The 27,216-nt window shown below is 42.1% G+C and overlaps 1 protein-coding gene across 6 annotated transcripts in view; it reads right to left on the bottom strand.

Moving 5' to 3' along the window:
- The window catches only part of VPS13D (vacuolar protein sorting 13 homolog D), a 282,995-nt gene that overhangs the window by 220,633 nt on the left and 35,146 nt on the right, over positions 1-27,216 (bottom strand). For 5 of the 6 annotated variants that reach the window (XM_050787581.1, XM_050787591.1, XM_050787600.1 and 2 more), the window contains exons 14-23: positions 25,110-25,240; positions 24,209-24,284; positions 23,273-23,443; positions 21,039-21,169; positions 19,027-19,159; positions 13,825-16,038; positions 12,216-12,367; positions 7,782-8,813; positions 2,840-2,930; positions 316-442 (exon numbers count right to left, since the gene is read on the bottom strand). In XM_050787581.1, the coding sequence (XP_050643538.1) occupies positions 316-442; positions 2,840-2,930; positions 7,782-8,813; positions 12,216-12,367; positions 13,825-16,038; positions 19,027-19,159; positions 21,039-21,169; positions 23,273-23,443; positions 24,209-24,284; positions 25,110-25,240 (4,258 nt within the window). Of the gene's footprint in view, positions 1-315; positions 443-2,839; positions 2,931-7,781; positions 8,814-12,215; positions 12,368-13,824; positions 16,039-19,026; positions 19,160-21,038; positions 21,170-23,272; positions 23,444-24,208; positions 24,285-25,109; positions 25,241-27,216 lie in introns of those variants that run through there. The other variant, XM_050787628.1, reaches the window with a different exon arrangement.

Genomic DNA, 27,216 nt, shown 5'->3' with positions numbered 1-27,216 from the left:
CCCAGGGTGGTCTCAAACTCCTGGCTTCAAGCAATCCATCTGCCTTGGCCTCCCAAAGAGCTTAGATTACGGTGTGACCCACCGCACCTAACTCATACCCCATCTGTTTACGAAGTTTTAAGTAGCCCACTTCAACACAGATCCATTTTAATGAAATTTAAAGTCAGGAAGGACTCCTCATAACCATAACTTTTCAATTTCACCTCTAAGAAGGTAAAATTCTTTAAAAGTTTTCTTCATTGTCTAGCCAACAAGAATCTGAAACACTAAGTATTATGATAAAATATTAAGTCAGAAAAAGATCGAGATTTTTACTTAAAAGTCTGGAAGATGAGTGCTTCTTCACCACTGGTAGTGAACCGTTCTCTGTAGAACTCTCCATGGGATGTGAGGTCACTTAGAGACAGACTCCCAATGCTGCCCTGTAAGGCCAGGTCTCCCTCTAAGGATGATAAAGTTAGAACACGTTACTATGTATCTTTTTTGTCACACAACTTAAATATGTCTGGAACAAAAGCTGTTATACACATGCCTCAGATTTTTCACTTTGTAATCAAACATCAAAAGCAAATTTTCATATTCCAATATACCCAGAAAAATATTTTTTACAATATTTAAAACAAAGTTTCAATGCAAAAAGAGAAGAAAAAAAGTCTCAATGCAGAAGTCCAAAGGGGACTGAAATAATATGGTAACATTACACATTTAAAAGATAAAACCTTTATAAATACAGACAGAAACTTGAGGCTTTCTGAGATGAGACCCCTAACTAGAATTAAACATCATTAGCTCTATTAATTATACTCTGGATAAAAGAATAAAGGAGGAAGTGTCAGAAACACGTCAGGTATTCAAGCAACATTAAGTGTGTTTCACTGTGATTTAATGAAAGACCAAAATTAATGAGATAGACAGATACCGAAGACACAGATTTGAAACTACTCTGTATATAAGTGAAGTTTCTGGAAGGTGAAAAGAAGAAAGAAGAGGTGACTGAAACATGTACAATTAGAATGTGAACATATAATGAGTCATTATTAACACTGTATGGATACTAAAAAGGAATATTCTGAACTGTTGTCTCTGTAAAACAAAATTTATTATCATAATTATCGTTATAAAACAATTACTAAGGTATATTTGGCATGCTAGTTCAGCTCCCAATGAATCAAAGACACAGTTTTTTTTTTTTTTTTTTTTGAGACAGGGTCTCAGTCTGTCACCCAGGCTATAGTGCAGTGGCACAATCGTGGCTCCCTGCAGCCTTGACCTTCCAGACTCAAGCAATCCAACCACTTCAGACTCCTGAGTAGCTGGGACTACAGGCACTGGCCACCACAACCGGTTAATTTTCACTATTTTTTGTAGAGATGAGGTCTCACTATGTTGCCCAGGCTTGTCTCAAACTCCTGACCTCAGACAATCCTCCCACCTCAGCCTCCCAAAGCGCTGAGATTACAGGCGTGAGCCACCATGCCCAGCCACATACTTATTTTAGATACCTAATGTCTTCTAACAAAAATACCCAAGCTTTTACCAATCTTAAAGGCCATTAACAGGAATACGCTGTTAAAAAAAAAAAAAAAAAAAAAAAAAGCCAATCTCCTCTAAGAGGCTTTTCTAAAATAATTGTACAAGGCATGAAACTTCAGCCTCAGTTCATTCCCTCCCCAAAAGACATTCTTGTTTATACTACAGCATCAACATGTGAGCTTTGTAATCTTCAATAATTAGGGAAGGAAAAATGTTTTACTTCACACTTTATAAATCTCCACTATTTAGGCTGGGCACAGCGGCTCACGCCTGTAATCCCAGCACTCTGGGAGGCCAAAGTGGATGGATGGCTTGAGCCCAGTAGTTTGAAACCAGTCTGGCCAACATGGTGAAACCCTGTCTCTATAGTTTAAAAAAATAAGTTAAAATATTATTTTTTAAAAATCCTATTTAGGACCTGATGTAGTTGATCACTTGTATTCGACTAAGAATTTTAACCTATAAAGTCCCATTAGAGAGAATGCTGGCCAGGTGCTGTGGCTCACACCTGTAATCCCAGCACTTTGGGAGGCAGAGGCAGGAAAATCACTTGAGGCCAGGAGTTCGAAACCAGCCTGGCCAACATGGTGAAACGCCGTCTCTACCAAAAATACAAAAATTAGCCGGTCATGGTGGCATGCACCTGTAATTCCAGCTATTTGGAAGGCTGAGGCATGCGAATCGCTTGAATCCAGGAGGCAGAGTCTGCAGCAAGCCAAGATTGCACCACTGCACTCCAGCCTGAGCGACCAAGCGAGACCTTGTCTCAAAAACACAGAATAAAGAATGCCAGCTTTGCTACAGTATCTCCTGCATAATACCATCACCTCTACTGGTAGCTCCCCCCAATTTATGACTCTAGATGCAGTCATATCCTCTGGTTTCCCAGAGACAGCCCTGTTGTATGCCTGTTTTCCAGGTGTAATTATATTAATGATGTCCCCTTTAACTCTCAAAAATATCTCAATTTGAACAAAAAAAAGTTATATGGGCACCCTAGAGTTTGTTGAAAACACAGACACCAGGGCTCCATCCCAACTCAATCAGATTCTTGAGAAGGAGATGAGAGACGGGAGCAGGGAAGAGGTTGTGCCAACACCTGCACTTTTAACAAGCTATCCAGATGATTCTGATCCATAAGCCAGCATTTGGGAAACCACCAACATGAATCCTGGCCAGACTAGTAACCACAATCAAGCCACTGCCACACCTTACTCAGCGCATGAGGACAATCAATTTGTGATCACAATGTTCAAATGTTGACCAGATTTTGCAAGTTTGCTTCCCTCCGCCCCCTACCACTTACCAATCATTTCCAGGTGTGCTACTAATTTGGACACATTTGCTTTGGCAAGCTCACTTGTGGTCTTATTCAGCACTAGAGAAAGTGAATGAACCTAGGAACAGACAAGATAAAGCAAGGCCAATATTACTGGGGAGAAAAGGTATCTTTCAGGAAAATGGAAGAACAATCAAAGAATACACAGAAAGGCATGGGAAATTTGAAGGTAATGCTTTTAATGATGCCAATTTCACTTCAGCTTTCTTAAACCAGACAAACCACGACCTGAGGACAGGGCAGAGACTGGACAATCTAAATTTCAGTTTCTGTGGTGCCTTCTCTATGTTTGCCTTGTCTATTTTCTGTTCATGAGATGCTTTACATTATAAAAACAATTTTTCTCATTTTGGCATTCATCATTAATATTGTACAATTCCATAGTAACTCAAACAGATCCATTAAATCTCATTTTAAGAAGTTTTTCAAAACAAAATGATAAATATGATTTAGAATCCTATTTACTACCTTTGAACAAATATTTAATAGAAGCCCACCATTAACCAACTGAGACTTCTCCTAGAAGCCATAATCAAAGATTTTCTTTCCTAGGGACAACTATAAATAGAAGAAAAAATCCTCTGTCTTGGGAGTAGCATTCTTTGTAACAAATAAATTTCATAATGCAATATTGTAATTGCAACTATTAAAAACATCTTATACGTCTAGGATTTGTTGACTCAGTTCTCAACAACCTTTTTTGCTTTGAGTAACATCACAGGGGACAAAACATTGATGGAAGAGAAGGAGTGAGGAAAAGACTGACAGCAGATTTAATCTTCAATGCACACCCACCACTTCCTAACAGCAGGGACCGTGCCTTCACCCCCTTGTCTTCACTCAGGAAATGTCTGGTGCATGAATAATCAGGAGGAAAAAAAGATGGGAAAAGAAAAAAAGGATGTAATAGAAGGAAAGGAAGAAGGAAAATCATTTATAGAAGAAGACAGGGAAAAAGCAGTGGGTTATTATAGTTGGAGCAATGACTTTGTGGGGGGAACTCCAGTTCCCTTGCAGTATGATTTCTCACACAGACACAGAAGGAATCGCAAGGCAAGATCATCACGGGGGAATTAAAAACCTCTAGTCAGCTGGATGCAGTGCTCACACCTGTAATCCCAGCACTCTGGGGGGCAGAGGCAGGAGGATCACTTGAGGTCAGGAGTTCAAGACCAGCCTGGCCAACATGGTGAAACCCCGTCTCTCCTAAAAATAGAAAAACTAGCTGGGGATGGTGGCAGGCGTCTGTAATTCCAGCTATTTGGAAGGCAGAGGCACAAGAATCTCTTGAACCCAGGAGGCAGAGGTTGCAGTGGGCCAAGATCACACCACTGCATTCCAGCCTGGACAATAGGGCAAGACTCTCTCTCAAAAAAATAAAATAAAAATAATGAAAACCTCTAGTCATTTAATTGTACCGAAAGAACATGTACGCTGGGTCTAAAAATGCTTTGTTTGGAGGAATCCAACCATCACCAGCACCTGAACCAGCTCTTCACTTGAATCTTAGTGTCACTAACGAATGATGATCAGATGCTGTATGCCTCCTGCCTCAATGCAACAGGAAGCACTCAGCAGCCCCTCTGGCGTGTTCTTACCCCAAGCTGAACTGAATCTGATGGGGTCTCTAGAGCTAACATCCACTGGTTAAAATAGAGGATAAAAGAAGTCAAACAGTCAAACAAGAAAACACATAAACCTAAAATGTGGGACACTCTACAAGGTACTAACCCAGTTTCTGTAACAAGTCAATTGGCGGTGGGGTTGAAAGGGGGCAGGTATACCATAATTCTAAGAGACTTAAAAGACATGACAGCAAATGTAACATGGAACCTTACCTAGATCCTGATTCAAAAAAATGCATGAATCAGGCTGGGCACAGTGGCTCATGCCTGTAATCCCAGCACTTTGGGAGGCCAAGGCAGGCCGATCACTTGAGGCCAGGAGTTCGAGACCAGCCTGGTCAACATGGTGAAACCCCAACTCCACTAAAAATACAAAGATTAGCAAGGTGAGGTGGCACACGCCTGTAGTCCCAGCTACTCGGGGGACTGAGGCAGGAGAACAGCTCGAACCCAGGAGGCAGAGGCTGCAGTGAGCCAAGATCATGCCATTGCACTCCAGCCTGGGTGACAGAGTGAGACAAGAAAGAGAGGAGAGGAGAGCGGAGGGGAGGGGAGGGGAGGGGAGGGGAGGGGAGGGGAGGGGAGGGGGAGGGGAGGGGGAGGGGAGGGGAGGGGAGGGGAGGAGGAGGGGGAAGGGGAGGGGAGGGGAGGAGGGGGGGGAGGGGAGGGGAGGGGAGGAGGGGGGAGGGGGGAGGGGAGGGGGGGGGGAGGGGAGGGGGAGGGGAGGGGAGGGGAGGAGGGAGGGGAGGGGAGGGGAGGAGGGTGGGGAGGAGGGGGGGAGGGGAGGGGAGGAGAGAAGAGAGGAGAAACTCATGCATCGTTTTATTTAATTCTCCTTATTTTGTAAATGTGAAAACTTGGGCTTGCAAAAGCACAGTATTCTACTGAATTATAGAGACCAACAGAATAGACAGGCAAGAAGTTTCTTAAACCATTCACTACTCTACAATCCACCAATAAAAGCGCATTTTTGAGACAATCAGAGAATCTGATTATGGACTGGTATTAGAAAATACCAAGGAATTCTTGTTAGTTGGATGTGACAATGCATTGTGGTATGTCCATTGGTTTTTTTAGAAATAAATACTGAAGTATGTAGCGATGAAATGATATATCTGGAATTTCCTTTAAAATACTTCGGCAGGCTGAGCGCGGTGGCTCACTCCTGTAATCCCAGCACTTTGGGAGACTGAGGCAGGTAGATCACTTGAGGTCAGGAGTTTGACAGCAGCCTGGCCAACATGACAAAACTCTGTCTCTACTAAAACTACAAAATTAGCCGGGCATGGTGGTGCGCGCCTGTAATCCCAGCTACTTGGAGGACTGAGGCAGGAGAATCACTCGAACCCAAGAGGCAGAGGTTGCCGTGAGCCAAGATCATGCCTCTCCACTCCAGCCTGGGCAACAGAGCGAGACTCCATCTCAAAATAAATAAATAAGTAAATAAATAAATAAAATACTTCAGCAAAGAAAAAAGGCATAAAGTAAATGTGATGAATTACAGGGACTGGGCAAATGGGGGTTCATTATACTGTTTCTCTGTGATATATCTGAATTTTTTCACAATAAAAATGTTTTTCAAAAATTCTTATTTTAAAAAAATGCATTGTTGAGGGACACTTATCCAGTCCTGTTCTCTTGTAGAACCAGCCACATCAATCAAGGCAAAGCCCTCTGGGAGCACTGCATATTCAACACCAAAGAGTTCCTGACACAGATCATCACAGGCACTGCAAAAATACAGTTCCAGGTACAGACACATAAAGCCCAAAGGAATGGCTAACACCTCTCCAGGTTCCATCCACCTTGCTAAACCCAGGGTACCAGAGGACTCGAAGTACTGCAAAGTCATTCATTTACCAGACACTGAACAAGAAACGTAAGCTGGTCCTTCCCCATCTCTCCCCTGAGATGTCTTCCATTTCGAGAGGAATGAGGCTTACTATCAGCTAAGGAAATAAGAAAACGGCATCGGGATAAAATGTGATTCTCCTCCCTGACTTCTCCCCAGCAGTAAGTGCAAGTCCACACATGCTAAGACATGTGGATGAAGAACATCCTTGAGGCACACAAATGTTACTAGCCACGGCCAGGGTTCCAGGGCTCTGGACGGGTGCTAGTGACAACAGGCCTATGTGCCCTCAAATGGGCTATTCAGGTTAACTGCTTTCACATCCTGCTGTTCCATCACACAGAGCAGAACAGCCTTAAACTCAAATGCTGTCTTTTTTATGTTTTTTTTTTCCTTAATACTTACAATATGAGTATCAAGGACAAGTTATAAGTCTGATAATCCATGTAATATAAAGATAATAACGGCTACCACTCATTGAATCCTTACTGTGTGCCACACACTGTGTGGAGGGCCTTACAACAACCCTATGACGGGGGCGCCACTGAACATCCTCAGTTTATTGATAAAAAAATTAAGGGCAAAAGAGGCTAAGCGGTTGGCCCCAGACCACATCGCTACATGGGTACAGTGAAAGTACTAGGACTCAAACTCAGGCAGTCCAACTTTTGAGACTATTCTTTTTTTTTTTTTTTGAGACGGAGTCTCGCTCTGTCACCCAGGCTGGAGTGCAGGGATGCGATCTCGGCTCACTGCAAGCTCCGCTGCCCGGGTTCATGACATTCTCCTGCCTCAGCCTCCCAAGTAGCTGGGACTACAGGCGCCCGCACCACACCCAGCTAATTTTTTTGTATTTTTTAGTAGAGACGCAGTTTCACCCTGTTAGCCAGGATGGTCTCGATCTCCAGACCTTGTGATCTGCCTGCCTCGGCCTCCCAAAGTGCTGGGATTACAGGCGTGAGCCACCGTGCCCGGGCGAGACCGTTATTAACAGTTATGCTGTTGCTCTCAAATGAAAGCAAATAATGTTCTGAGAGAAAGGGGACAGTAACAAAAGCCACGCTTTAAAGTTGCTATTACAGACTACACACTTTGCTAGGTGTCTTCCACACATCACCTCATTTAGTCATCTTAGACGATGGAAGATGAGGAAACTACGGTTCAGAGAAGCAAAGTAACTCCTCTGATTTATAGAGCTCAAAGAAAAGGCAAGATTCTTAAATCACTTACTTTCCCTGCCTCCAGATGGATTTACAGTAAAACCTTTCCCAAAATATTAACGTCTACCTTTTGTAACAAACACCTAGAAGACTAGATAGCTCCCCTGCCAACAAGAGCTATTTTCCAAAGTAAATGTAAAATACTTGCATTTAAATCAACAAGCGCAAATCCATTTTTAGAGCTTAAGGCAGCCAAAGGGAACTGAGGATACCTTGAGATCCAGCTTGGTGTTCACTGGATCCTGAAGTCCAGACTCCATGGAGGCGTGTGGCTCCGACTTCACGTTGTGTAGAATGCCCTCAGGAGGCAGCCTCATGGCGTGATTGTCTGCAGTGGAGCCGATTCCAAAAAAGTCCAGTATCACCACCCAGGTTTGCAGTGTGATCAGCACATCCAAGCAATTAAAATCAACATCAATGCTCCGGTTAACTCGATTGTAACTGGAAGAGAATTCGGGATGTTTCTTATCTACCAAGAATATGTTGATGTGGACTAAGGAATCATCAAATTTACTCTTTCCAGCAAGTATCTTGGGCTCATCCGCTGTTGGAGAAGGAGGTGGGGTCAAGGGATAGTCCTTGTCTTGGACTTCCTTTTGCTTTTTCCGGGATGCAGAGGTGGGTCTTTGATACAACTGGAAGACATTAGGAGCTTCTTCCATGTGGGAAGGGAGAGACCGAGGCATATCGGGATATTCCACGTTGGACACTGAGGGGCAAGACTGAGAAAGGTATTCTTTTTGTGCTAAAGTAGATGGCTTAGGAGCTCCTCGAGACACCATCAGGTTCTTATATTTAGAATCTGGATTTTTCTCCAGTAAGTCCTCCATCAGCAAAGAATGCAGGGCAATCTGAATAGATAAAGTCTGGGGATGGTCTTTACTGAATTCCACCTCAAAGTCCTGAAACTTTAAGCTCACAAGACCTTGGGCCCCCAAAGTCAGATCTCCACTTAGCTGAACCTGAAGCTCCGATATACAAAAGGTAGCTTGAATCTGAGTAAAGGATTTGACTTCCTTCACTGACAATGACTTCTGAGAGGTGTTAGAAAGGCTGGAGTGGCTGAACAATCCATTCTCCTTCCTTTCGACAGAAGATTCTCCACAGGTACTGAGTGGAGGCAGAGGAGAATCAGGGCAAGGGGAAGAGGTAGCACTGGCTGGATACTTATTCAGATCTTCACTGTACACGAGATTGTCCAGTGTTTGTAAAACCTGCTCATATACATGCTTGGCTAACACCACCTGTATTGAAAAGAGAAAAATTCAGTTACGCTACTACTATTATTAAATGCACATAAATGTAATGCCCATAAATGTTTACAGTTGCTATTTATGAGTTCCTACATGATTCCTACATGAGGCTGTAAGTTAGCTGATAGCAAAGACTATCTCTTTTCTTTTCTGTCCTCAGCTCTTTTTGCCCCACTTCTATTCACGAGACCCTCCCTCAGTACCCTACACAATAATCTACATATAATACGAGTTCAGTAAGTACTGTGGATTATGCCTGAATCAACGAAGTCACTTTTTCTGACCCCACAAAAATGAATGCAGAAACTGAAGAGCGTTGACAAAAGTCTGGTGTGGAGACACTAAAGAATTGAGAAACAAGGTTCATGGCTCTAAAACTGGCTGATCATCTCTAGTTAGTTAACAGTCAATGTTTAGGACTGGTAGTACTTTTTAGAAAAAAATCATGATGATCCATGATTAGTTATCTTTCCTTTCTCTTTTGCTTCATTTTTAATTACAATTTCTTATTTAAAATGTTTTCAGCCAGGCACAGTGGCTCACGTCTGTAATCCCAGGCCTTTGAGAGGCCGAGGCGGGCGGATTGTGTGAGCCCAGGAGTTCAAGACTAGCTTGGGCTACATGGTGAAACTCTGTCTCTACAAAAAAATACAAAATTAGCAGGCTGTGGTGGCACAGGCCTGTAGTGTCCCAGCTACTCGGGAGGCAGAGGTGGGAGGATCACTTGAGCCCAGGAGGTGCAGGACACAGTGAGCTGAGATCATGCCACCGCAATCCAGCCTGGGCCACAGAGCAAGACCCTGTCTCAAAAAAAAAAAAAAAAAAAACTTTTTTCAGACAAGATTTTTATTTAATGAAGGGTAATTTTTAACAGAGGAATTCTAACCAATAGATACAGAACTAATGACGGAGTTAGAAAAAGTGACCATTTTGTAACCCCTAATTAAATAATGTGTGCCATCAAAGTTCATTAGTGGAATAAAATATTATGTGAATGACTGACAGGGAATTTTGCAATGGTAAAATCAAAGCTCTTGCCACTTAAATACAATTATCCACTTTAATATCAATAAGAAAGAAAAAAGACATAATTATGTACCTCCTGATATAAAGTAATACGAAGTATATGGCACCACCTACGTGAAGTGTACCCTCTAACCCCCCTGCCAAAAAAGAAACCTGAATCCAGTCAAACACATAGAACCAAACTTGTTCTATAGATTTTACAGGAAATATGGGGGAGGACAAGTTAAGTGGCACATGAACAGCCAAATTTAGAAAGCGGGGACATTCTACAGGACAACTGACTTAGTTCCACAACAAAATATGACATGGGGGGACAACAAAGAGAGGGAAACTAGATGAACAGAGACCTACACGATGTATCACCCAAATGCAACGTTTCCAGTTGTCTGCATCCTGATTCCAACAAATCCAAAACAAAGACATTTTTGAGATGATCCAAAATATTTCCGAATTCTAAAAATCGGTTAAAATTTAGATAATATCAAAAAATGCTCATTAATTTTGTAAGGCATGAAATACCACTGTGGTTATGTAAGAAGAAGCACATAGTTTTCGGAAACACATTCTAAATGCATAGGGGTGATAATGGCATGACATCTGGGATTTACCTTAAACTATTTCACCAAAAAAAAAAAAAAAAAAACAGATAAAACAAATGTGGCAAAATCTTCATAAGTGGAATCAGAGTGATGGGCACATAAGGCTCATTAGACTTTTGTATAGGTTTATACTGTTTCATAACCAACTTTTTAAAAAATTAAATTCTTAAATTAATACTAATCAATTATTAAATCAAATAATTATCTTAAACAATTATTTTTAAAGAAAGAATTATCTAAAATAATGTTTTTAAGATTTTCATCAAAACAACAGTTAAGTCAATGGTAACCATAAGAATAAGTCAACATAGGCCAGGCATGGTGGCTAACACCTGTAATCCCAGTACTTTGCCGGGCCGAGGCAGGAGGATTACTTGAGGCAAGGAGTTCAAGACCAGCCTGGCCAACATGGTGAAACCCCGTCTCTACTAAAAATACAAAAATTAGCCAGTGTGGTGGCGAATGCCTGTAATCACAGCTATCCGGGAGGCTGAAGCAGGAGAATTGCTTGAATGTGAGAGGCAGAGAGGTTGCAGTGAGCCAAGATCATGCCACTGCACTCCAGCCTGAGTGACAGCGAGACTCCATCTCAAAAAAGAAAAAAGAGTAAGTCAACATAATCCAATAGAATTTACATCACATGCTAGATTTAAGGTGAAAACTTTGTCCTGATAGCTACCACTGATGAGGCAAAAGCTTAGTCTGAGAAGGGAAAGCTCTGGGGTAGTTCTCTCAGGGGTCTCTGGGACCACTAATGTCAAAAGGCAGGCCCACTCCATAAACAGCATGCCCGGGTTACTCCAGAGCAGCTGCCAGACACAGACCAACTACTGTGGTGCCAGACATAGACCACAGACCGTCCTAAGAGCCTGCCTGTCACTGCTGTTTTATAACGTACTCCTCTTTGCTCTAGTCCCTGTGAAATCAGGGAAAATGACACTTTTGTTTTTTGTTTTTTTTGTTTTTTTTTTTGAGGCGGAGTCTCGCTCTGTCGCCCAGGCTGGAGTGCAGTGGCCGGATCTCAGCTCACTGCAAGCTCCGCCTCCTGGGTTCACGCCATTCTCCTGCCTCGTCCTCCCGAGTAGCTGGGACTACAGGCGCCCGCCACCTCGCCCGGCTAGTTTTTTGTATTTTTTAATAGAGACGGGGTTTCACTGTGTTAGCCAGGATGGTCTCGATCTCCTGACCTCGTGATCCGCCCGTCTCGGCCTCCCAAAGTGCTGGGATTACAGGCTTGAGCCACCGCGCCCGGCCGAAAATGACACTTTTGAAGGAAAAAAACGAAAAGGTGTATACATACACGCATGCCCATAAAAAAAGAAATCCCTATCCTGGCCCATTTCATTTCAGAGAGGGCAGGACTAATTCTTTGTTGAAAGGATCTGTCCACAGCTCAGATGATCACAATGTTTCATAGGCTGGGTTAAGTATGTCTAAGTGTGACAAGAATGATATCCTCCTGGGAAAGGAGACTCTGACTGCGTAAGCAATCATTTCCCCATTTCTGAATGTCAACAGAATTAAGAATCTGCCATCTTTCTCCAGATAACCCACCCTTCCTCCATATGAAAAAGGCTGACAAGATGGATTCCCCACAACAAAAAGATTCCATGATTATCGGAACAAGGTTTCAACAATGGTATTGTGCATGGGTGATATCTCTTTGAAAATATATTTTCCTTCCAACATGTAACGTACATAAATATATATCATATTTATAGAGTGTTAATATAAACATATGACTTCAACTGCCCTGACATGAATTTACCTGAACCGGATTGACAAATTTTCCTTCAATCTTCATGATGCTAGAAGTTCCCAGGTCATCTGGGCTAAGAGAAAAAGTCAATTCAGATTCTCTCTCTGTAGGGATCTTCTCCAGTTTAAACTGAATGGTGGTGTTGTTCAGGATGTGAAAAGCTGGCATAAAAGAGACGAAATGATAGACCGTAAACCTTAACATTTACTTCATTACTGCTGATTAAACATAGAGTATACAAAATACAGCCCATGAGTTACTCTTAGACCAGGAGGGCAGGTTAGCCTGGCACCTGGGGTCTATGACTGAGAGCAAACCTTAACAGCTATCCCGAGGCCAAAATTCATAGCAAGACGAGGTACGAGATATATTTACACAAAAAAAGAAACAATATTTTTATCATATGCTCCATTTGGTAGCTTCAAAACACGACATGGTGAACATTAATCCAGTCCAGAGTCTACATTATGCTTCTTTGAGTCACCCAAGCTGGCATTTTCCAAACCAAATTATTCATCCTTCCCTACCTTTCAGACACAGATGTATCCCACTTATTAGGCCTAAATCAGAATCTAGGACAACACAAAGTTCTAAGTAAACAACTTCTATCCAAGCAGAGAAAGCAATCTTTCGACAAGTATAAAAACATATCAGTGAATTAACATGTGATGACCACAGAAGGCTAAGTTCTCAAAGGCATTAATTGTGTCACAATAAAGCCATGCTCTAGGGCTTACCTGATCTCTGTGTGCCAAAACCAACAGATTGGACCGTTTGGTTTTATCTGATCAGACCCAGAATACAAACATAAGCTTTTATTCTTAGAACCCTGGACCAACCCATTATAGAACAAGATGACAGAATATTAAAGAAGATAATATCCACAAACTATTTACATCAACCCCTTGAGGTATCTTGGGCCAAAATATTTAACTAGGAAGGACCTACGGCTTGGGAACAGAATATCAGACATATCTGACCAAATTAAACAATACTTTAAAAACATCCATCCCCTGAAGTGTCTCTGTAAATGAGTACTCATCCAATTTCAAACTGGAACACTTTAAAAAAATAAATTCCTGCCCAGGCACGGTGGCTCACACCTGTAATCCCAACACTTTGGGAGGCCAAGGCAGGCAGATGACCTGAGGTCACAAGTTCGAGACCAGCCTGGCCAACATGGTGAAACCCTGTCTCTACTAAAAATACAAAAATTAGCCAGGTGTGGCGGCGGACGCATAATCCCAGCTACTTGGGAGGCTGAGCCAAGAGAATCACTTGAACCTGGGAGATAGAGGTTGCAGTGAGCTGAGACTGCACCATTGCACTCCAGCCTGGGCAACGAGAGCAAAACTCTGTCTCAAAAAAACAAAAAAATAAAAATAAAAGTAAGTAAATTCCTGTTTTGCCAAATATGATATTAAATGGAAAAGGGTGAAAACATGCCAACTTACTACAAGGCATTCTATTAAAACTCTTTTTGATTTCTTAAACATTAACTGAGGATTATTCTAAAAGAAAAGGATTTTGTTGTTGCTGTTTTAAACAAAGGACTCCGTGAGAGTTTGATGATTTGTTCAATCATCAAACAAAATGGAACAAAAGACATGCTCCTCACCTTGACCTCTATGCAAAGATTCAAAGAAATCATGTCGTGTGAAATGAGCTTCCTCCTGACTGTTGGCACTGCCAGACCCAAAAGGTGGGCAAAACGTCCGGCTTCCTTCAGACCCAACAGCTTCTCTACCTGCCAACTGAGTGCAATTCAAAGAATACAGTTTAATGTCCTTGATTTCCACCTGCAGACGGTCACTTCTGGATTCATCATCTCCCGCCACAAAATTCTGGATGAATATCTGTCCCAAGTGTCCCACCAACAACTCAGGACTCCCTGGCTTCCGAGGGATAGAAACAACTGGTGATTCAATGTTTATGTTCAAGATTAGCTTTACAGTGTCCGAAGGAGACGAAGCTAGGTCAAACCCATATATTTCATTTTCCTCTAAGATAAAGGGTTCCCGAGTCTTCCTTGGAGTTTCAAAGAGTGATACCATCTCGCTATACTCAGCAGTCTTGGTAGCTAGTACTGTGGTGACTTTGCTGGCTGCACTTTTCAGCATACTTCGAAAATTTTCTTCCAGTTCATCCATGGATAACGTCAACTCCTTCAAAAACTTAGCAGAGTGGTTATAATGTAAAGACGCCATCTTCAGGTTGAGAAAACACTCCTGTTTAGATTTCTCAACAAACGTGAAACTCAAAGCTTCAGTGAGGGCTGCATCTTCCATTCTGACAAACACAGATTCAAAGTAGCCAATATCACTGATGATATTTTCATAGCCTACAGAATTCCCAATGCTGACAACATACTGGTTTTTGACATTATCTTGTGTCAAATCCATAAGCTGTAAACAGCCGAGAGAACCGTTCATGTCAAACGTGCTACCCATTGAGACATTAACTTTGGTGCCACCTATACTTGCAGTTGCAATTTTTCTGCCATATTTCTCTCCATTTGCCATGCCCACTGTCCGAAGAAGCAGTAAGTTAAGCCTATGGATTTCCACTGCAACCTCCGTGTTTTGTTCATATGTAGACTGGTAAGTTCCTTGTTCTCTGAAGCTTCTTTCAAAATCAGTCATTAAAGGTTGAGGACTTAAATCATCTTTTTCCTTGGGAAAGGATTTTTGAAGAAAACCGATTAGCTCCACGATCGTCTCTGGATTGAGGATAATATCTAAATTATTCACCTGTAGGGAAATCACCTGAAGAGTACTGTCTAAATTCATTGATGGGCACTCTGAACTCACAAACTGATATTCCAACTTAATAAGGGACTCTTGCTCTTTGGTGAGAATTTTGTCAAGTGAAACACTAGTAGCTGATCGGTTGTTCAGCGTAGCTCCATCAGTTAAGTGGGCCGCATTCGGTCCAGAGACAGGAGACTGGGCCCTGCTATCCCGAAGGCTTCCTGTTGGAATATCAAAGCTCAAGTTCTTATGGGAAGCCATCAAAAGGTCAAAATCAGCACCATATGTCTGCATGGTATCCACCAGGAGCAAACCATGAACAGTTAGGGAGACTTCAGCATCATAAGGCCTCTTCACAAAGTGAGCATTGGTACCAAACACCTTGAGCACAGAAATGTACCGGCCATTGCTCTCAACACCAAGCTGCATACAGTTCACTTTAAATTCCGCCAGGAGGAGCTGCGACTCCACCAGAACCTCGCGGGTATGCTGCTCCAACATCACAATGCTCTGGGTTAAATTCATTACGGAGTCTTGCAAACTTCCCCGCTGCTCCTCCTGGGGAAAAATCTTCTCTTTAATCTGAGTGTCAGAAGTTTTCATTTCTGGGGTGGTGAGGAGAGCAAAGCAATTCTTTAGGGCAGATATTTTATCTTCATTAATGTGGATTTTTAAGTCTGGTAAGTTGCCTGACAGCACGGCTCCTGGATATTTGGGATCTGAAGTATAAATCAATCGACGCTCTAACTGTAGGTGGACGTCGAACTTCTCTACCACATGGGTTGGTCCCACATCAATATCCTGGACATGCTTCCAATTGTCTTTCACTCGTCCAACCATGATCTGCAGGTCCATAAATGACAGCGAGTACCTCTCATACATCTTTGTGCTCATTAAATGTGCTTGAAGCTGTTCTTCACTGAATTCCACTCCAGAAAAGGGAGGCGTTTTCTCTCCATTGCTGCTGTTTGACTCGGGAGGTGGGGTGTTAGGAGGTGTGGCCAGGGGGGTCTTATATTCATCATCACTAAACTGGGTCTCTTCAGATGCAGACCCATCCCTACTTTTCCTCCTGGAGTTATCTGCAGATAAAAAAGAGAAGATTCAAATAGATGTCTGCTATTTCCCTCCTCTTTCCCTTAATGTAATAATTATGAAAGGTAGAGAATCAACCAACCCGTTTAAGAAAACTGAGGACAACTCTAAGCATAATATCTGTGTTTACCATTTTCTAAGTGTGAACTTACCTATTAATTTGGAAATCAGAACACAAATATAAAAAAGTATGGACATTAGAAAAGCTGGAAGCCCCCTGACATCAGCGCCGCCTGCTGGCCCAATGCTTCCTCCTCACTTCTCACCTGACTTGCCATGGGCATGGGCTGCTTTCACCAACCCTTTCTTATGTCACTCTCCAGAGTCTTTTCTTTCTTTTCCTTTTTCTGTGTGGTCATTTGTTTCCCCCACTGGAATGTTCTTTTTTTTCAGATGAAGTCTCACTCTGTCGCCCAGGCTGGAGAGCAATGGCACAATCTCGGCTCACTGCAACCTCTGCCTCCCAGGTTTAAGCGATTCTACTGTCTCAGCCTCCCAAGGAGCTGGGATTACAGGTGTGCACCACCATGCCCGGCTAATTTTTTTTATTTTTATTTATGTATTTATTTATTTTTGAGATTGAGTCTCACTCTGTTACCCAGGCTGGAGTGTAGTGGCAAGATCTTGGCTCACTGCAACCTCTGCCTCCCAGGTTCAAGGGATTCTCCTGCCTCAGCCTCCCGAGTAGCTAGGATTACATGTGCCCGCCGCCATGCCCGGCTAATTTTTGTACTTTTAGTAGACACAGGGTTTCACCATGTTGGCCAGACTGGTCTCAAACTCCTGACCTCAGGTGATCCACCCACCTCATCTTCCCTAAGTACCGGGATTACAGGCGTGAGTCACCACATCTGGCCAATTTTTTGTATTTTTAGTAGAGACAGGGTTTCACCATGTTGGCCAGGCTGCTCTCGAACTCCTGAGTTCGTGTAATCCACCCGCCTCAGCCTCCCAAAGTGCTGGAATTACAGGAGTGAGCCACTGCGCCCAGCATCCACTGGAATGTTCTAAGAGAAGAGAGGTCTCATCTTTCTTGGTCAACACAGTCTTCCTAGTGCCAAGGTAGTGCTTGATGAGCAGTAACTGCTCAATATGCAATTGTGTAGCCCCAGAGACCACACTCAGCCCGTCTCCAGCTAAGCAGTGCCAAGACAACTATAAAAATACACCACTGGGGCTGAGCATGGTGGCTCACACCTGCAATCCCAGCACTTTGGGAGATCAAGACAGGCAGATTGCTTGAGGTCAGGAGTTCGAGACCTGCCTGGCCAACATGGCAAAACCCCATCTCTACTAAAAATACAAAAATTGGTTGGGTGCGGTGGCTCACGCCTGTAATCCCAGGACTTTGGGTCGCCAAGGTGGGTAGATCACTTGAGGTCAGGAGTTCAAGACCAGCCTAGCCAACACGGTGAAACCCCATCTCTACTAAAAATACAAAAATTAGCTGGGCGTGGTGGTGTGTGCCTGTAATTCCAGCTACCAGGGAGGCTGACGTGGGAGAATCGTTTGAACCCGGAAGACAGAGGTTGCAGTGAGCTGAGACTGTGCCACTGCACTCCAGCCTGGGCAACAGAGCCAAGACTCTGTCTCAAAAAACAAATAAATAAATAAATAAATAAATATACCCAGTGTTACAGAAGAAATACAAATAAAAACTACAATGAGATACCACCTCACACCCACAAACATGGCTATAATCAAAAAGGCAGACAATAACAAGTGATGACAAGGATGTGGAGAAAACGGAACCCTTGGACACTGCTGGTGCAGCCATTTTGGAAAAACAATCTGGGCTGAGCGCAGTGGCTCACGCCTACAATCTCAGCAGTTTGGGAGGCCAAGGTGGGCAGATCACCTGAGGTCAGGAGTTAAGACCAGACTGGCCAACATGGAGAAACCCCATGCCTACTAAAGATACAAAAATTAGCAGGGCATAGTGGTGGGCACCTGCAATTCCAGCTACTCAGGAGGCTGAAACAGGAGAATTGTTTGAACCTGGGAGGCAGAGGTTGCAGTGAGCTGAGATGGCATCACTGCGCTCCAGCCTGGGCGACAGAGTGAGACTCCATCTCAAAAAAACAAACAAACAAAAACAATTTGGTACTTCCTCAAAATATTAAAACATGGAGTCACCACATGGCTCAGCAACTCCACTGCTAGGTATATAGAGAATTAAAAATATATGTCTACATTGCAGAAATGGGGGTGTTTAAAAAAGAAAAAAAATTTAAAGAAAATATACGTTTACACAAAAACTTATACATGAATGCTCACAGCAGCCCTATGCATAAGAGCAAAAGAGTGGAAGCAACTCAAATGGCCATGAACAAATGGAAGGATAAACAAAATGCGGAACAGCCACACAATGGACTATTATTCAGCCATATGAAGGAAGGAAGTATTGGTATATATTACAACACAGAAGAACCTTGAAAACGTCATGCTAAATGAAAAAGCCAGACATAAAAGGCCACACATGGCATTATTCCATCATATGAAATGTTCAGAACAAATCCAGAGACAGAAAGATTCGTGGTTGCCAGGGGACAGGGAGTGGGAAGGCGAACTGGTGTTTAATGGGTACACACAAGAGTTTCAGTCAGGAAAGATGCAAAAGTCCTCCCAATATTAAATAGCAGTAAGAATTGCACAATTCTATCAACATACTAAAAACAACTAACTATACATTTAAAACTTAGAATTATACCTCAATAAAGCTATTATTTTAAAAGTAACAAGTGAACCCTCGGGTCTTAAAATTTTATGTAAACGTTTTATTAAGCTTTACTTATATTATCATAGATAGGTCCATCTACCAAGATATGTTTTCATTATTTCATTGTTTTAAAAGTTACACGTGAACTTGGAAGTTTACAAATGTTATATAAATGTTCTATTAAGCTTTACTTAGATAATCATAGATAGATTGATCTACCAAGATAGGCTTTCATTATTTCCCACTCACACTATACCTTGGGTATTCGTCAAAAGCATTCTTCCTAGATCCACAACAACTAACACGGGATTCTTGAATTTGAAATCATCAGGAAATATCACCTGAGGGGCAGAAATATCCAGTCGCACGGTCCATCGTTTACTCTCCTCCTGTACGAATAAAACAGTCATTAACCGTCACTGCCGAAACCCAACAGCTTTATCCATGGTGCTCAAGCGTTTCTGGAAGCTGCAGCTGGGATTATGGAGTGACTTAGTGGTCTACTGTATTACAGCCAAAAGTCTAACACAAAAGTAGATGTAAATGTTTGAGAATCTGAGAAATTACCACAGGCAAATATCTGAACGGGGGAGAAAAAAATAGCAAATAACTAAATAGGGATGATAGTCTGTAGAAAGATAGTCTTAAGAAAGATTTTGTTTCTAATTTAAGAGTTTAATACTTTAAAGGATTACAGAAATTATAGAATTCAAATAAACACAGAACTCTAAACATTTTTACTTATTCAGGGGCATTGGTAACCACGAACTTCCATGCCAAAACATCTTAGCGAGAAACAAGCTTTCACATTTGAAATATAAATAACACACCAATTCATGATTTATTCATTGTTCTTCCCTTCAACCAAAATCAGCCTCAACTGTATGTATGTGGCAAAAGCTAATTTACGTTACCAAAAAGAAACCTCTTTTGTTTACGAGAATACTAATTGTCATACTTTATGTAGAAACATACATACACACGCATATACATACACACCCCCAAAAACAAAGAACAGGGCTAATTCTCCATCCCATACTACACACCCCATTTTACTTGGATCATTTCTGCCTCTCTGACACCTACAACTTACTCTGCACTGTCCAAAAGATGCCACACTTTTTCTCAATGTACCACCTGCTGCTGTATTGTAGCAGTGCACCTCCATGTCACCTTAGAAACTGTGTTTTACTGGACTATTTTGATTTCTTGAGACAAGGTCTCACTCTGTCGCTCAGGCTAGAATGCACATCATAGCTCACTGCACCCTCCAGTTCCTGGGCTCAAGCAATCCTCCCGCCTCAGCTTCCTGAACAGCTGGAACTATAGGTATGTGCTACCAGGCCCAGCTAATTTTTTTTTATTTTTCGTAGAGACAAGGTCTCACTATGTTGCCCACGCTGGTCTCAAACTCCTGAGCTCAAGTGATCCTCCCACCTCAGCCTCCCAAAATGCCGGGATTACAGGCATGGGCCACCTTGCCCAGCCTTCCTACTGGACTGTGAAGATGTCTCTTGGCCCTCCCTGTCTATGGCATCCTCATGACAGCTGGTCACGTGGCATCACAAAGTGCCCATCATCACACCCTAGAATAGAAGCTGCGGCATCATTCCAGTTGTCTCTTCTGGTAACAGTAAGTAAAAAAGAGAAACTCTCATGTGAAACATGCACAAAGTATCAGGTCTGGAAAATGGAACAAACACAAGTCTTTTTTTTTTTTCTTTTTGAGATGGTGCCTCACTCTGTTGCCTGGGCTGGAGTGCAGTGGTGCAATCTCGATTCACTGCAACCTCCGCCTCCCAGGTTCAAGTGATTCTCCTGCCTCCGCCTCCCGAGTAGCTGGGATTACAGGCACCCACCACCATGCCCAGCTAATTCTTGTACTTTTAGCAGAGACAGGGTTTCACCATGTTGGCCAGGCTGGTCTCGAACTCCTGACCTCAAGTGATCTGCCCACCTCGGCCTCCCAAAGTGCTGGGATTACAGGCGTGAGCCACCGCGCCCGGCACAAAGATGAGTCTTGAAAGTAACCTCATCCTGGTCTAAGGAGACACAGAATCTAGTCACAGTCACTCATTGTATTAGCTACACCCTGACTATAAAATACACAAGATTTTATTCTATGCTAGCTGATAAGGATTTAATATTCTGTTTATTCAGTTAGCATAACTGATATAAGTAAGCCTATCTACAGTAGGTAGTGACTTGATGGAAAGAATTCCTGCCCCTTCCACAATCCCCAAAGAGTGTTTATGGATGCTCACTTACAATGAAATCACCCACTAGCAAACGATCAAGAGTTTGCCGGATTTCTGCCTTGGTCTGCATCTTCAGCTTGTTATATTGTCTTCGGGCAGCTTCGGCCACTCTCAGCTCAAGTTCAGACTGATAACCAAAACCTGCAAGATCGGAAATACACAGGCGAGTCAGAATTTTCACACGGCTGGGTGAACAAAAGTCCTACATCAATTCTCACCAAGAATTTCCATTAAAGCTTAAAAAAAAAAAAATCAGGCTGCGCATGGTGGCTCACACTCGTAATCCCAGCACTGTGGGAGGCCAAGGCGGGAGAATCACCTGAGCCCAGGAGACTGAGGCTGCAGTGAGCCATGATCACACCATTGCAATCCAGCCTGGCGTGACAGAGCAAGACCCTGTCTCAAGAAAAAAAAAAAAAAATCAGTAACAACAGTTTCTTGCTCCAGTATGACCTGGCATAATACAGGGTAACAGGAATGAGACAAAAATAGGTAGTAGACAGCCATGGGGGAGAGGAGGCAAGTGAGAGAAGTATACCTAAACTACTAGAATTTCTTAAGCCATTTTCTGAAATATTCCAAACTACTATATTTCCAAATTGTTAAAAAGCACTGAAAGAGAAAATGGAATTTCAAAGGAAGTGCCTTCTATGTTCTTTGTTTTTTCTTCTTCTTCCTCTAAGATAAAGTCCCGCTCTGTCTCCTAGGCTGGAGTGCAGTGGCATGATCTTGCTTCACTGCAACCTCCGCCTCCCAGGTTCAAGCGATTCTCCTGCCTCAGACTCCCAAGTAGCTGGGATTACAGGCGCATGCCACCACACCCAACTAATTTTTGTATTTTTAGTAGAGACAGGGTTTCACCATGTTGGCCAGGCTGGTCTTGAACTCCTGACCTCTAGTGATCCGCCTGCCTCAGCCTCCCAAAGTGCTGAGATTACAGGCGTGAATCACCACACCCAGCCTCTCTATATTCTTTTTTTTTAAGACAGGGTCTTGCTGTGTTGCCCAGGCTGGAGTGCAGTGGTGTAATCATAGCTCACTGTAGCCTTGAACTCCCAGTCTCAAGCAATCCTTCTGCCTCAGCCTCCCGAGTAGCTGGGGCTACAGGCACACACCACCACGCCTGATTAATTTTTTTTAATTATTTTTAGTAGAGATGAGGTCTCCCTATGTTGCCCAGGCTAGTCTCAAACTCCTGGGCTCAAGCAATCCCCCAGCCTCGACCTCTCAAAGTTCTAGGATTATAGGTATGAGTCATTGTGCCTGGCCACCTTCTATATTCTATCAGTGACAGAGCAATGAAGTCACAGCATTTATGGCTACTGTTTATATGAAAAGACTAAAAAACTAGTCCAAAAACTAAAACAGCTTCATTGTAATAAAGAGGGAAGGGACATTTAAGAAAATACTATTGTTTTATAAATCTCCCTGTCCATAAAAGTACTTTTTCTGCACCTACTGTTTCAAATCTTTTTGGGGAACAAAGGGAGGCATAAATAAATCAATGATGACATTTAGAACTTTGCAGTATTTAATGCTGCACAAAGGAGGTCAAAGAGACCACTGATCCTGTCATCTAGAAGGAAATTCTTGAACACTCCTGCTCAGTTCACTGGTCTAAATTATCCCGGGTAGCCAAGGAAACCACTGTCCTAGTGAAATGAAAAGTATGGGTATCGTTGCTTTTCAGTTCCAAGATGCAGATTTCCAGTTCCAATGCTGGCTGAAAATACAGCCGTGCGAAATCAATATCATGAAACTATTTTATGCCTGTAGTACTTTCATCTATTTTTGTAAGAATGTTTTGTAATTGAGAAACCTAAAAGAGATGATGAACTCCCTCACCCCATACTATTTTATTGCCTTCAATCACTCTAATATTTTAAGATAGGTACTGATTCAAAGGTAGTGGCTTTCAAAAAGTACAGCTGCTATTCTTTGGGGCCATTATTCAGAATGACAGTATGACATAAAAATGGAAAAAAAAGAGAGAAATGAAAAGTATGACTAAACGCATGCTAAGTGGAGGCAAACAAAGAGAAAATATTTAAGGATATAGATTTATCTTGGAAAAGACTGTCCACAAACTTCTACCCTGATTTGGTAACAGGACAGGGCAACCCGACTGACTTACTCTACAGACCTTTTTTGTTGCTATCAGAGCATCTGAATAACCCTTGTCCAGAACACCAGAAATAACAATAAAGATGTTTTTAAAAAGGAAGATCAAACAAAAAAGTTAACCTGAGGTATGAACCTTTCCCTTGTAGAAAAAGTCGGCTACTTTTTTAATGGCCTGTGGATTGTATATGATGTTCAAGGGCCTTGTGCTGACATTGAGTCGCCTCTCAAAGTGGCTGTGTGCCGGATTTCTCTCATACAGCATCTCAAAAACTGGGTCATCTGGGTCTGCAGCTAAAGGAAAGAATAGGAATAAGAACATGGAACAAAGCAAAAACGATAACTTTATTCTTAATAGACCTGTGAGAAATTCTGGAAAAACAGACATTTTCTAAATTATTTTCCAATTAGTTCACATTTATGCCTATCTTTAAAACAGAAAGCCTAATCAGGATTGACTGTTTAATTTTCCACAGGAATTACATAGACTGGCCTGTTGTACTAGCTCCCATATATCATGGAAACCAAGGACCTGAAGGCCCTGCAAGGTTGCCCAGTTAGCCTCAGGTTCGCATCTCCACTGAGAGAGGACCAGGCTGTCTCCAAGTCAAACCCGGGTGCACACAGCAAATCACTGTGCACAAAACAGAAAACATTCCCTCTTTTACTACTGATCAAAGACTACTGATCTGGTTTTTGCTGGAAAGCCCCCCAAAAAGAATTTTTAAATTATTAAAAAAAAAAAAAAAAAAAAAGGTCAGGCATGGTGGCTCATGCTTGTAATCTCAGCACTTTGAGAGGCCAAGGAGTTCAAGACCAGCCTGGACAACATGGCAAATCCCCATCTCTACTAAATATACTAAAATTATCTGGACATGGAACCACACGCCTGTAATCCTGACTACGGCATGAGAATTACTCGAACCTGGGAGGCAGAGGTTGCAGTGAGCCAAGATCACGCTACTGCACTCCAGCCTGGGCGACAGAGCGAGGCCCTGTCTCAAAGAAAAATTAATTTAAAAAATTAAAAAATTTTTTTTAAAAAGTAGGACAAAGTACCTGGGTAATGATCACTTCTGTCTGCAGATGTAGTTTGTACACCAAAAGACTGTGAGACTCTGCCAACTTCTTTTTGCTATTAAACAAACACACAAAAATGCATAGACGTCAGGGTGAGAAGAGAGTAAATTCACTAAACAAACCATCTTACCCTTTAGCAACACACTCCCTTAGCACAATCAGATCAAAACCCACTTTACCTCAGATTGAGTACTTGCAGAATTGTTTCGTTTTCTGCCCTTTTCCCAATCTAGTGAGACCGCATCTTTTCCTTTGTACTGACAATATGCTACTTGGCACTCAGCACATTTAATGAACAGTTGCTAAATGAAAATTAAACATATCTAACTTTTCAAATTTTCAGTCTGCCTTCCCACCCTCTCCACAACCTTCCCCCAACCACAATAAAACTATGGACAGAATAAGGGGTTAACTATTCAACCACGTGGACAGTTTGTTGCTAACTTAAGATCAAAGATCTTATCATTAATAATGTATATTTTGAAAATTATACAAATATAGAAAACTTGAGATATTTCCGTTTTGGGACCCTGGCAAGATGAGATTTCATGTCAGTGACTAAGGGTCAGAAGGCATGAAAATGACTGTTAGATACAGAGGAAACCCAAACATTGAAATGCAGAAAATAGTGGTCTTATAGCATTTTCTTCCAAATCAGAGCAAAATAGACCATGGTGGCTACAACACAGGAGTGCAAGAAGGCATAGCCATAAATCTCACCAACATTTTCTCTTTAACAAATTCAAGAAACTTCTCTAATCCCAGCACATCAGTCTCAAGATCATCAAATTTGTCAGAATGAATCAGGTATCATTCGCCTAAAACAGACTACAATTTACCAACACCTTAGATACATTCATTATCCCACTGTTGTACATACTGGATTAGGGAAGACTAGAAGAGGAAACATAGTTCCTTCTGTAGCCAGGTCTCGAAGAAACAGTCCACCCAACCGGACTGAAAGCAAGGAGGAATTTCTTCGAGGAAGAGACTCTGCTAGAAGTTTTACATCTATAAAACATAAGCAAAATAGTTGATACAATGCTTATGAGAGCCTAAAGTGTTTTTAAAAATATTAGATATTCTACTTTACAGAGTATTATTAGATATGATGAACTACTTTTCCTTGAAATTAAACAAACAAACAAAAAAACCCTATCTATCTATAGGCACATATTGGAGATATTACGGGTTTGGTTCCAGACCACTGCAATAAAGTAAGGATCACAATAAAGCGAGTTACACAAATTTTTTGGTTTCCCAGTGCATAGAAAAGTGATGTTGACACTATACAGTAGTCTACTGAGTGTGCAATAGCATTATGCCTGAAACTACAATACAGATACTTTAAAATTTTAAAATATTTTCTTGCTAGAAAGTACTGACAATCCTGTGAGTCTTCAGCGAGTTGTAATCTTTTTGCTGGTGGAAGGTCTTGCCTACATGTCGATGCCTGCTGACTGATCAGGGTGTGGTTGCTGAAGTGTTGGGGTTACTGTGGTGACTTCTTAAAATAAGACAATGAAGTTTGCTGCATCAACTGACTCTTCCTTTCACAGAAGATTTCTCTGTAGCAGGTGATGCTGTTTGATAAAGCAGGTGTTTAACCGCAATAGAACTTCTTTCAAAAACACAGTCAATCCTCTCAAACCCTGTCATTAGCAACTAAGTTTATTTAGCATCCTAAAAACTTTGTTGTCGTTTCCTTTTTTTACTGTGTTTTCTTTTTTGAAACAGGGTCTCGCTTTGTCACCCAGGCTGGAGTGCAGTGGTGCAATCATAGCTCACTGTAACTTCAGAGTCCTGAGCTCAAGGGATCCTCCTACCTCCCAAGTGGCTAGGACTAGAGGTGTAAGCCACCACGACCAACTAATTTTTTTTTTTTATTTTTAGTAGACATAGGGTCTTGCTGTATTGCCCAGGCTGGTCGTGAACTCCTGGCCTGAAATGATCTTCCTGCCTTGGCCTCCCAAAGTGCTGGGATTACAGGCGTGAGCCACCACACCCAGCCTTTGGTTGTCATTTCAACAGTGTTCACTATATCTTCACCAGGAGTAGATTCCATCTCAAGAAACCACCTTCTTTCCTCATCTGTAAGAAATAACTCTTCATCCATTCAAGTTTGATAATGAGATTACAGCAATTCAGTCACATTTTCAGGTTCCACTTCTAATTCTAGTTCTCTTGCTATTTACCCCACATTTGCAGTTACTTCCTCCACTTAAGTCTTGAACCCCTCAAAGTTATCCAAGAGGGTTGATTTCTTCCAAACTCCTGTTAATGTTGATATTTTGACCTCCTTCCATGAATTACAAATGTTCTTCATGGCATCCAGAATGGTGAATCCTTTCCCGAAGCTTCTCTATATACTTTACTCAGGTCCATCAGAGGAATCACTATTTATGGCAGCGATAGCCTATGAAATGTATTCCTTAAATAATACAAGTTGAGGCTGGGAGTGGTGACTCACACCTGTAATCCCAGCACTTTGGGGGGCTGAAGCAGGAGGATCATCTGAGGCCAGGAGTTTGAGACCACCCTGGCCAACAAAGTGAGAGCTCATCTCTGAATAAATTAAGTAATTAATTAAAGAAACAAACAAACTTGAAAGTTGAAATTACTCCTGGATCCATGGGCTGCAGAATGGATGCTGTGTTAGCAGGCATGAAAACAACACCAATTTCTTTATACTTCTCCCAGCAGAGGTCTTGGGTGACTGGATGCATTATCCACGAGCAGTAATATTTTGAAAGGAATCTTTTTTTCTGAGCAGTAGGTCTCAATAGCAGCCTTAAAATCTTCAGTAAACCATGCTGTAAACAGATGTGCTGTCATCATCCAAGCTTTGTTGCTCCACTGATAGAACACAAGCAGAGGAGATTGAGCATAATTCTTAAGGGCCCTGGGATTTTCAGAAAGGTAAATCAGCAACTTAAAGTCACCAGCTGCACTGGCCCCTAACAAGAGAGTCAGCCTGTCCCTTGAAG

The sequence above is a fragment of the Macaca thibetana genome, chromosome 1, assembly GCF_024542745.1.
Source record: "Macaca thibetana thibetana isolate TM-01 chromosome 1, ASM2454274v1, whole genome shotgun sequence".
Classification (NCBI taxonomy): Eukaryota; Metazoa; Chordata; class Mammalia; order Primates; family Cercopithecidae; genus Macaca; species Macaca thibetana.
This window is presented reverse-complemented; position numbering and strand designations above follow the sequence as displayed.